Below are 13574 nucleotides of genomic sequence, written 5' to 3'. Positions count from 1 at the left end.
AAATAATCTTTCTTTAAAAATACATAATTTTTTTTTTATAATTTACAAGAGTGGGGCATTTTCCGAATTTGAGTAATATAAACAATTAATTGTTTTTCTTATTTAATATAATTTTATTTTTATTTATTGGTACAAATCTTTTTCCAATTGATTTTTCCTGACTATCTTTGTATTTTTTTTTTTAAAAAAAAAGTACAAACAAAAAATTGATAATTTTTTTTTTTTTTTTTTGTTTGTGCATGACCGACTTCATATTCTTCATTTAACTAGTCTTTTTATTTTCCAGAAAGGTTAATAAAGCCTTTTATTAACCAAATATGTATTTATTTTTTTTTATGCTAATCCTTTGTTTGTGTTAAAAGTAGCATTATTAATTCTCCTTATTACTTCTTCATTTGCCATAATGTACTTTTTGAAATATGAAAAATTTATTACTTCCTAATATTTTATTATGTCTTTCTTAATATTCAATCCTTTAATCTTTATTTGTTTTCCTTGAATTTCTCATACTTCAATTTCTAAATTGTAAATTACCCCAAATTGAGCTTTTTGAGCATAACTCGCCTAAAAACAAAGTTCATGTTTTTTTAAATTATATAATCCAAGTTATATTTTACCTTTTTTTTCTCTATTTTTTTCTTTGTTTCTTTTCATTTTTTCTTAGGAAGAAATATATTTTCCTAATATCATTTTGATACATTAGCGCCTATAATTTTCTATGACATTTTTCTTTTATAAAAATAATCTGTAAATACTGAAATATATTCTATTAAGTTAGTTACATATTCAACATTTCCTCCTTTTAGCATAATAATTGAGCTAATTCACATATTTCATTTTTAAGACTTATCACACTCCCTGGAATTATGATTCCATTAAGAATATTTTCTATATGTTTTATCATTCAAGACAATATCATCTGTAAAATCACAAGATTCAAATGAAAAATATTGTAACTATTTTTTTTCAACCATTAATAGAGTAGTTAACTAATATATAATTATGAGTATTTGAATATACATTACGATGAACAAATAAACTGTTAATATTTTTCTTTTAAAAAAAAATTTCTGATAATTTTATTTTAAAATATATAGTAATTGATTGCATTTATTTAAAAAATGTTTTAGTATTTATTTACTGATTCAATATTTAGATGAATAGAAGTATTGAATGCTGTTTGAAAAAATAGTTGAATTTCTTATAAATTTGAGAAGAAAAATTAAAAATTCTTACCTATTAAATAATCAAATAAACTAAAATCTTTTAATACTTCTGATTTAGTAAGAAAAAGATTAAACATAAAATAACGATTTTATTCACCGTGTTTTCCTAAAGAATTAATTTTGAAAAATATAATTATATAAAAATATTTTTCTATAGATCAATTAAAAAATTAATGAAATAACAATTTATAATTTTATGAATTAAAAAAGTAATTTCGTTTTTTTCAAATTTAAATTTATCTTTCTTAATTTATTTTCATTATATATTTGTCAATTATCTGATGCTTCACATTATTTTGTTGTTATTGACCTGATAAATACTTAATAGAAGAAGTAAACTATTTTTTAAATTTTCATTCTATATTATTTAATTTATGCATATAACATGCATCTGAAGAGACAATAGCAAAAAGTTGTTTTTAATTTTTTATAAGAAACATCTATAAGTAATATATAAGTTATTAAAAATTTATTTTTTTTTTTTTCTAATTTAATTTATCTTTTTCTATTTATTATTTTCCTTAAAATAAAAAGATTCTATGAAAAAATTTATTTTCTTATTATTATTTTATGAACAAATGAAACATACACACGAATATATAAAATTTTGACAGTAAAATATCTTAAAAAAGAGAAATCAACTTATTTTTATGCAAATAATAATAAAAAAAAAATTATGTTTCATTACGACATGTTTACAAGTTAATAAAACTTTTATTAACCTTTCGAGAGACCTAAATTAGTAATATAAAGTAAAGGATTATCAATGTACTCAAGGTGTATTATAAAATACCTTAACAGTTGACATAAAAAGTTGGTAGTATATGTATAAATAAAAAGAAAATGAAAATTTTTCTATGACATTTTATTTTATTTTATTTTATTATTTTTGTTTTTTTTTTAATAAGAATTCTTTTGATGGAAAATTATAAATTCACCAAAAAAAAAACTATTTTTTATGCATCAAAAAGTTTTTATTTTTTAAATTTAATTTTTAATAAAAATTAGGAAAAATTTTTATTAATTGATATAAATATTATTTATAGAAGTAATTCATTCATTGAGAATGATAAAATATTGTTTTAACAAATCTTTATTTAAAAGATTAAAGACTTCATATAAAATAAACTGTTTAATTAATATTTAGTTATATAATTAAATAAAATTATATATTTGTTAGGAACATATTTTTATAATTAATAAAACCAATAGAGAAAACCCCATATGCTCTTTACTAGTTTGATTGTTTAATATACCATCAATAAAGTGCATTATTAACTTTTATAGATTTTAACAAAATGAGGTGTAATATTTTTGGAATTTCAGATGATAGTGTATTGTATTTGAGTAAATAACTAAAAAAAAAAAAAAAAAAAAAAAAAAATTACATATATATATGTATTGTAATTTTTTTTTATTGATTAGTTTGTTTTGATGATTATTACATTATATATAATTATGAATAATAATAATTTTAAGTAAAAATTCTATCAGTATGACAATAAATTTTTTAAAAATTAAGGATTAATAACTAATTTAAAATATCACTAATACTAAGGCTTTAAATATAAGATAAATAATATTTTTTATATTATATAATACATTTAAATAAAGAATATATAATTATCTATAATGAATAATTTTATAGAATGTAAAATAAATAAAATACCTATACATACTCATTATTAGCTTAACTATTTAATACACAATGAAAGTATTTGATCTAATGAATAATAAATATATACTTTAAAGTAATTTTTGAAAAGACAATTAATAAATTAATGAATAAAGATTTATACTAGTTCATATTCTATTTAAATTAAAAAAATTTATTTAAATTTACTATAGGAGATAAAAAATTCTACCATCTTATGTGTTACTTCCTTGTTAATCATTATTCATATCTTTTTAATTAAGAATATTTTTAATTTTTTTTCTTATATTAAAAAGAATTAATATTAAAAATTAAATAATATAAAATAATGATATAAATTAGAAATAAAATACAATTTAATATACTTTAGTTTCTTATTTTTATATTACATATTAAATATATTTTTAACTTATTACGAAATATTTTTTGTTCTTAAGGCAAATTTTAATATTTTTTTAAAAAAAATTGAATCATAATAAGAGATAAAATAGATATAATACTAAGGGATGAATTGTTCATATATATATTTATATTTATTTTTATTTTACAATAATATTATTGAATTTTACAATTAGGAAATATAAGTAATTTTTTTCCCCTTTATTTATATTTCTTTATTATTTATCTTTTATATAAAAATTATAAGATTATCCAATAAATTTAGATATATATTTCATATTTAAAATTTATATTATATATATACTATATAATAACATGAATCACATATTATTATTTATCTTTATTTTGGTTTATAGAAATAAAAAGTACATATAATTAATAAACTGATTATTAATCTTTTACTAGTTCCTAAAATTATATTAAGAACTGTTAAATAAAATATGCCTGTATCTGTTAAAAAATGAATGAAACAATTATCTAAATGAAAATGTATCAATGAAACAGAAATATTCTTTTTTTTTTTTTTTTTTAAATTTACTTTATAGTTATAATATATTTTTCTTTTTTCTAAGGGAAAGAAATAAATATATTAGTTTTATATCATTGTGTGTTATAAGTAAATTTAATAATAAATTATTTACATATTATAAAAAGTAAAAATATATAGTAATATTCTTATATATTTTATTAAATTTTTTAATTTAAACTATAATTTTATATGAGAATTAGTAAATTTATAACATAAGATTATTAGTTAAGGATAACCTATGAAAATCCATTATAGAAGTGTAGATAATACAATTTAATAAATCATAATACAAATATTAAGTTATTTATTTTTTATACTACTGTATTTTTATTTTATACGTTAATAAATTGTATACTTATTAATCATATCACTAAAAACACAAAAATAATTAAATTTTTTTTTATGCATATTCCTATAAACTCATGAAAATCTCTTTTTACCTGATTATTATAACTATTATGTAATTACAATTATCTATTTATTTTTTGTAATCCCAAAGATGGTGAAGAAAAGTATGTAAGATATATCAGAAAATTTAATTAGATATATAGTAAGTTCTAAATAACACTTTTATATTTTTTTTTTAAATAAAGATATTAAAAATCATTAATTTGAAATATAAAGTTTGATTTAAATATAATTGATCGTTTTTTTTAAGGATTAATAAAATCAATTTTAAACATTTTCAAGAATTTCTGAATCTTAAAAAAAATTTATTAATTTTACAAAAACTAGGTTAATGAAATGTTTCCATTATGTTTTATTCAAATAAAATTTTTTTATTATTCGATAATAAGATAAAAATCATATTTTAACTATTTGGAACATACATATTTCGTTAAATTTTGAAAAAAATAAAATTTTCACGAAAATATTTTTAATACTAAAAATAAAATAATATATGAGGTTTATAAAATTATAAAAATAGAACAATTTTTTTCAAAACATTAGTATTTTAATTATTTTTTTTAATTATACTAATTTTTATATATATTTGATGCTACAAAAATAAAAATAAATGAATTTAATATTGCATTTATTTTTCACATTAACAGGATGTAAAATTATATAATTATATCATATATATAAGAAAATATAATATTTTAAAATAAGAATTTATGGATTACAGAAATATTCAAACATTTGATTTAATAAAAAATAGCAACTTTAAAATTATAATATTCATTAAATTTCATTTTTTTATTCTCTTAAACATTATTTTCTTATTATTTATTGTGTATGATAAAAATTTAAAAAATATTTTTATTAAAGAAAACAAGAATTATATAATTTAAGAAAATATTCAATGAATTTCATTACCAAGAAACACTCTTAAAATAAATTTATATTAATACAAATAAAAAATAAATTTTAATGCTACAGTTGAAGAGTATTGGTTCATAAAACTACACTTTAGCTAGTATGGTAATAAATTAAGATTTAAAAAAAAAATTAAAACATTTATTATTTTAATACTATCCTTTCACAGGACAGAATTTTTAGAACAAATATTACTTTACAATTTAAAAAAATAATTCCTTTTTAATAAATAAATGTTACAATTAACTATATATTTTATAATACAAATTTTTTTTTGTATTAATTAAAATTTTTTTATTTTATATATATCTTTTAAAAAAAATTAATAATTTCTTTTAACTTAAAAATATTAAATATTTTTTTTTTTTGGAGGTATGCAAAAATAAAAAGCTTATAGATATATATGTATGTATATATTAAAATAAAATGTACAAAAATTTTATATAAATGTCTTATTTAGAAAAGTTAATAATATAATGTATTAACATACCAAAAAAATGTTGTAAATATTTTCCTTATTTTTAATACTTTCTTAAAATTTAGAAAAAGGTTAATTTTTTTTTTAACCAAACGCACATTATTTTACTTCGGTAAAATAAAAAAGTTAGTATTTTACTAAAGGATTTATGGAATATAAGATAAGTTATTAACGTCTTGATGTAATTTAAAATATCAATTTATGGAAATTAAATATTAAAAATGAATTATATATTATTTTTTTTCTTTAATTTAAAGCATAAATATATAAAATTAAGTTATTCAACATATATTTTATTGATATGTAAATAACAGACTAATCATGATAGATTCTTATAAAAAGCTTATACAATTCTAAACGAATATTTAGTTGAATGCTATATAAATCATTATTCTTTTCATAAATGCTATTTATTAAAAACTTTTGTGACATTTATTTATTAAATCATATTTAAGTAAGATTAATAATGAATTAAGAAGCATGGAAAATTAAAAAAAAATAAAATATCATAAAGAAACAAAGTTTCGTAGATAAAAATATTATTTAATATTTTTAGTATTATGTATACCTTATTACCTATTTATTATCTAAATAATTAAAAGTTCTATAATATGAATGTATTTGTCTTTTTGCTTGTGTCTTAAAAGAATCTTATTCACTTGAAAAATAAATTGGAATTTATTTCTTCATGTAGGAAGATTATCTAATTATCAGTTTAGTGAAATAGCACATAGGACATGTTAACAATGTCCTGCTTAATACTTTTTAACATTTTATTAGGATTTTGTTTCATTAATTCGCTATTAATATAATAATGCGAATTAAACTATCAAATTAATAAATATGCGCAAAGTTCGTTATTAGATTTTAGGTCCACTATTTTCTATAGATAACAAATTATATATATATATATATATATATAATTATGTTAAATAACATAAAATGGACAATTTATTTCATATAAAATTTAAATTCCTTGAATATATAGGTTAAATAAATATTTTATTATTTTTAATACTTTAATAATTTATAACCTTATGGTTAATAAAAAGCATTATTATCTTTTCTACGAATAATAATCAATAGTTATATGGAAAATACATATTCAAGATTGATCATGATAGATATAAAAAAAAAAATAAAATTATTGATTTTTAATATTTTCTTTTTATAAGTTAAAAATGTAAAAAAAATGTATTTTATTTCTTTTTTGGTTTTTGGTCTATAAGTAATATTATAGACCTCTTTTATATAATATTTAGATAAATAAATAAAATAAAAAAATTTTATTCTATGCATGCTAAATCATGGAACTAAATGAAATCAAAAACGAGTACTCTAAAATAATTACTTTAAAGTTGTATACTAAAAAATATATATATACTTGCACTGAAAGTTAGTAAACTAAAAAAAAAAAAACTTTAATAAATATTAATAATTTTTATTTTTTTCTCTGTGTTTATCTACAATTTTAAGAAAAAAAAATATATATTTTTTTTTTGATACATGACGCTGACTTAAAAGAAATAATATATTATGATAATATATTTTTTTTTTATTTTTTTAAAAAAAAAAAATTCACAATCTTCAAAAAAAAAAACTTTGGATATTTTTTTATTTTGAGGAAATGGTTTATTAAATTCCTGTTTGGTTATTTGCTTAAGTATTAAATAAATATATTAATAAAGAACATATAAAGTTATCTCTACCAACTTAATGAATTTATATATAATATTAAATACTATAAAACGAATGAAGTGTATTTGTTTATTCTACATAATTGAGCATCCTTTATTTTCAAGAAGCACTTATTTACTTTAATTAAAAAACCCTATTTTTTATTAAAAAATTTAATTTCTCATTGAATACTGATTTTAATGAAATATATTTTTACTTATGATTCTGTGGATAATATTAAGCAAGTCCCTACTTTCAAAATTAAAAAATGTAATTAATGAAATACAAATTAAATTATATAAACATCACAAACATGAAAATTTTATTAGTAAATATATATATATATTTTTCTATTAAAATAAATACTCACTACAAAAGAAAATTCTTTATTAAATAAACTACTTTTTATACTTTTAGACAACTGTTTTTTCTTTTTAAATATATATTTTTTTTTTATATATTTGATTTATAAAAAAGGAGAAAAAAAATATAAACTAATTTTTTCTTCTTTTTTTTCTAGCACTTAACTAACTACATATTTTCCGTATATATAATTATTTTTAACCTCAATAAGGTTAATAATTTCTTTAATTAACCAAATATCTAATAAATTGTGTACTTTTCTTCTATTTATTTTAATTATTTATTTGGAATTTGCACAGCCTTATATAATTTTCATTGTTTTGTAATTTATAATCTGATGATTTACTTTTTTTAATTTCTTCAATATTATACTCTTGCTTTATTGTTTTGTGTAATTCTTCATTTTTATCTATACTGTTAATTCTATTTCTTTTTATTACAAGTTCTTCACTTTTTTTTTTTTTTTCTAGATTATTTATTCACTTTAGTAAAAATCACTATATTTTTATTAAAAATATAAATCTTTATTAATTATTAATTTTTAAGTACAAAACATTTAATTGCTATTTCTAACGATTAGTGTTTAAAAAATCAAGTCATTTCTTTAAAAATAATAAAAATACATACTTAAATTATTACTGGAAATAACGAAAATTTAATTTTAAAAAATAAAAAATTTTCTTTTATTAAAATATTAAAAAAAAATTTTAAGAATTTTTTCTATACAATTCATATCTATCCAAATTTAAAATTATAATTAATAATTTATGTTAGAAAAAAAAAATATATATAAAAAACATCAACTATTTTTTATTTTTTATTTATTTTTTTTAATTAGCTTTTGCCTATGGATATATGTATATTTTCCATATAGAAATTTTATCATTAAAAAATTTAATAAAGCCTTTTATTAACCATATATATATTATCTATTGTTATAAATGTTATTTTTACACTAGTAAGATTATTTCATATACATTATTATAATAAGAATAAAATATATATTATTTATTTTTATAGAAATAACTATGATAATACGTATATATATATGATTATTTATGTATTATTTGACCTTTGTGAATTCATATATAATTGACTGCATTATCTAACTATTAATTTATTAATGTTACAATTACCAAACAATTGTTATAAATAATTTTTTTCCCCTTATGAACATTACTTTACTTATAATAATTAAAATAATTTCTACATTTAATGGACTATTATTTGGATAATTCTAATTTTTAAATATACAATACATATATTATTTAAAAGAATTTAATACCATGAAACAATATGTATAAATGGAAGATAATATTTTATTTAACGTATTTTTAGTTGGAAAAACTTCATTTATGTATTATATTAAAAAAACATAAATCATGGAAAAGCACTTTTATTAAATATATGACTATTTTTTAAAGAATAATGAGAGTTAATACATTAAGAAGGTAGTATTTATGCATATGCATTTTTATTTAGTTTATATCAAAGATTCTTACAAATTAAATTAAAAAAATAAAAGTTAATAAAATTCTTTAATAATGCTTACAAAGATGTCTTATACCACTTAAATATTTTAGAAGAAAGTAAAATTTGAAAGGGACAATTGTTGAATTATTTTTTATTATATAAATTATTTGTTAATTGTTCATTCAGTGATCATGCTAGTATCGAACAAACAAATTAATAAAAGGCATGTAAAAAAAGCTCTATTCATTTTATCTTTATCAGATTATTCACTTTTATTAATTATATCAAATATTAAATGCATGATTAATTACCATTGTTGTTAGTTTAAACTGTATCACATATATGTAACATTTGATATTACATTCTAAATTTTTCATAAAAAAAAAAAAATAATGAAATATATCCACATTCTTTTCATATTGTATTCATTTTTAGAGCAAGTTTTTTTTTTAAATGCATTTACATTTAGAGAAAGTTTTTTTTTTAGATGCATTTACATTTAAAGCAATTATTTTTATTAAATGTATTTACTTTTAGTTATAGTATTTTTTTTTTTTAAGATACGTACTTTCATTACGCTTTCATGTTTACATATTTTCCTTGCAATATGACATATACAATTAAGAATGTTTTTTATATATTTATCTAAATATTATTTAAAATAGGTAGATAATATTATTTATAGTCCAATAATTGAGTTACTTAGATTTTATGAGAAAGATAAGGAAAAATTAAAGAATAGCAATAAAAATGTTTACAACTAAAATATAACAAAATAAAAAATAAAATAAATACATTCTCATAATAATTATAAGTTATCGATTATGTATAAAAAGGCTAAAAAAAAAGGCACATAACTTTTTTTTTCACATTTAATTAGAAGGCAATGATAGTGCACATGCAAAAGGATATGTTATAATTCTGCTTTATATTTATTTATTGATACTTTTTATATCATAATGAAAATATATATCCTTGTATTTGTACGAAAAAATTCATTATATTTAATTAAAGATATATCTTTATAGCTAATAAAATATATAACATTTTTATTAAATTTAAAGTTTATACTTGTGATTATTAGTTACAAAAGAAGAAATTTTATAAATATATATTTTTACAATATGTTTCATATAAAAAAGGATTTTCTTCACAGTTTTTAGAATAATTAAGAAAGTAAATTTTCCAAAAAATTAATAAACTTTTTTTCAAAATATGTTTTTTACTGCATACATATGATTAAAAAAAATAGTTTTTTTTTTTTTTTTTAAATTGTAATTAATTTAGAGTGCTTTTTTATATGATATAATATTATAATTTCTTCAAAATAGATATGTTTTCACTTTTTCTTTTGAATTTGTGCATTTTATAATTTTTTTTTTTTTTGTGAGAAGTAATTGAAAAAGGAAATTTTTTTAAAAAATATTTATGTATATATATATTTTATAAACATATATTAATAGCAAAAATAAAAAGAAAACATAAAGATAAAAAAAATATAATAGAAAAATCAAAATAGTTACATTTAAAGCAAAAACATGGATAATTAAAAATTAGTTTCATATATAATTAAAAATTACTATAAATATGGTATACTGTATGAAAAATACATGCATAGAAAAATTTTTAATTTATAGTGTTTTTTTTTTTTTTTTTTTTTTGATGGAAATATAATATCTCTAATATATCTAAAATTATTCCTATAAATAATAAATACCATATATAAAATAATTTAAAGTATAACGTGATTCACAGAAAAAAAAACAAATAGTTAAATAAAAAAAAAAAATAATAAAAAATTCATTGACATTAAATATATAACCTTTATAGTTTTAATATATTTCAAATTAACATTATATAATTTTTTTATCTACTTTAAGGATGAATATAATTTTAATGAAATATTTTTAATTTTTTTTTTTTTTTTATTTCTTTTTTAATAATATATTCTTGAAAGATCATATATATAATATTTTTTTAATAATACTTTATTTTATTTTTATGAATGGTTTATGTGAAATTAACTACTATAACGAAATAATATTAAAAAAAAAAAAAAAAAAAAAAAAAAACAAATGAAATATAAATTAAAAACTTTAATATAAATGGTATTTTTAAGAAATAAAATAATACAATCCTAAAAAGAACTTAATTAAATATAAACACAAATATATAAAAATTTGAGTATAATATAAAATATACTTGTAATTTAAACGAAGAAAAGATCAAAATTATAAGTTTTATAAGAAAAGGCATACANATTTTATAAACATATATTAATAGCAAAAATAAAAAGAAAACATAAAGATAAAAAAAATATAATAGAAAAATCAAAATAGTTACATTTAAAGCAAAAACATGGATAATTAAAAATTAGTTTCATATATAATTAAAAATTACTATAAATATGGTATACTGTATGAAAAATACATGCATAGAAAAATTTTTAATTTATAGTGTTTTTTTTTTTTTTTTTTTTTTGATGGAAATATAATATCTCTAATATATCTAAAATTATTCCTATAAATAATAAATACCATATATAAAATAATTTAAAGTATAACGTGATTCACAGAAAAAAAAACAAATAGTTAAATAAAAAAAAAAAATAATAAAAAATTCATTGACATTAAATATATAACCTTTATAGTTTTAATATATTTCAAATTAACATTATATAATTTTTTTATCTACTTTAAGGATGAATATAATTTTAATGAAATATTTTTAAAATAACTTTACATATTTTAACGTTTTTTTTTAACTTATAAATATACGTTCTTATTTATTTTATTTTTTGAAAAATTAATAGTATTAATCTTGCATATAGTAAGTGTAATATTATGTATATTTCTGAAAAATACGAAATTATATTTCATATAAAAAAAGATTTATTACCTTAAAAACTTAATTTAGAAAGATCATAATATTAACTAAAGCAGTATTACAAACTTTTAACTTAGCAATGCTGATGATAAAAACAGTTATGTACCTAGTATAATAACTTTAACTTAAATATTATACAATGAAAGTAATAAAATGAAAACCTTTACTTTATGTTTAAAGCTTTTTACATTTCTTCTTTTAATTTGGATATTCCACTGTTTTTACCATGTAAGATAAATTTCATATAAAAAAATACATATGTATATATTTTTTTTCTAATCACTTAAAAAATTTTACTCAATTTATTACTCTAACAATAGAAGAAACATTTTAAATAATTTTTATTTTATCCCATAGTACGATTTCAGTAGCTGTTTGATTTATAAAGATACGCTACTAATAAAAAATAGAATAAAAGATGAAAGAATGTTAGCAGAGGGTGGCATATTGGAAAAAAAACAAACTTGTATTAAGGAATGTTCAGAACATTATCCATCTAGTGAAGGGGGGTTTTACGTTATAGGGTATGTTTATTTAATTTACATGCTTATTAAATGTTATAACACTATTATTCTATCAATGTTTAAAGAAGAAGATTTTTTTAAAAAAGAAAGCGACATGAGATATAAATGTATAGATAAAATATTGAATGCTTATCGAAATAATATTTCAGGAGAAAAGGAATTAGAAGTACTATGACTGACTTATTAATATCGTATTACGAATGGAAAAAGAAAAAAATTAATTGATAGAATTTCAAAAAATCTTCATTTATATTATGAAAAGTTTTTATGTCAATATAAATAACAAGAAGAAAATAAAATAAAAACAAGAAATAAAAAATTTAAAACTAGAAAATTGGATAAAAATAGACCTTGTTAACCTTTATTAAAATAAAAATTAATATATGAAAAGAAAATACTTAATAAGCCATGGGCATGTGCTAGTTAAAAAAAATCAGTATTTTACTTTACATTTTTTTATAGAAATATATTTTATTTTCTTTAAAGGAAAAAAATAAAATTATTAAAAGAGAGAAAGTTTTTAGGAAGAAATATTTTAATGAGAATATATTATACTTTTGAGAGTAAAATTTTCTCTATTAGTAACATTAATATAATTTAAATTTTTTTGCTCTTTTTAAGGAAAATGAACTGAATAAATGAAAATTATTCATTAAATATTATATTTGAATATTTTGTACATAAAAATTAATGTTTAATGAAAATTTCTTTTCTTAATAAAAACATAAAATTTTTATTAAAGAAAATAAATTCTCAATAAGCTACATAATTTACGGTTTACAGGTTTATAGCATCGAAATTATATTTAAATTCATTAAATTAGTATAGAAAGTTCTATATTTTCTTTATTAATTTTTCTATTTATTACTTGATTTATTAATTACTCGTTCAATGACTTTAGTAATACTGAAAAAACAAAATAATAAAGAACATATAGAGAAAATTTTACTCATTTTCTTTTTTTTTAATTAAACTATAATAAAAATTATTCACCTTCATTAATTAATATAATATAATAATTGAGTTATTGATTTTCTAAATGGGT

At 16.3% G+C, this 13574-nt stretch overlaps 1 protein-coding gene across 1 annotated transcript, besides 1 other annotated feature; it reads left to right on the top strand.

Moving 5' to 3' along the window:
* Positions 1 to 7234: 7234 nt before the first annotated feature.
* Positions 7235 to 7647: a repeat region.
* A 4511-nt stretch (positions 7648 to 12158) lies between these two features.
* Positions 12159 to 12704, top strand: PGAL8A_00268100 (fam-g protein; the record flags this gene model as incomplete). Its single annotated transcript, XM_028671659.1, has 2 exons — positions 12159 to 12233; positions 12363 to 12704. The coding sequence occupies 2 exons, from the start codon at positions 12159 to 12161 to the stop codon at positions 12702 to 12704; spliced, it is 417 nt and encodes a 138-aa protein (XP_028528289.1).
* Positions 12705 to 13574: the final 870 nt, after the last annotated feature.

The sequence above is a fragment of the Plasmodium gallinaceum genome (genome assembly GCF_900005855.1).
Source record: "Plasmodium gallinaceum strain 8A genome assembly, contig: PGAL8A_v1_80, whole genome shotgun sequence".
Taxonomy (NCBI): Eukaryota; Apicomplexa; class Aconoidasida; order Haemosporida; family Plasmodiidae; genus Plasmodium; species Plasmodium gallinaceum.
The sequence above is the reverse complement of the archived record's forward strand: the minus strand, read 5'-3'. Positions and strand labels throughout refer to the sequence as shown.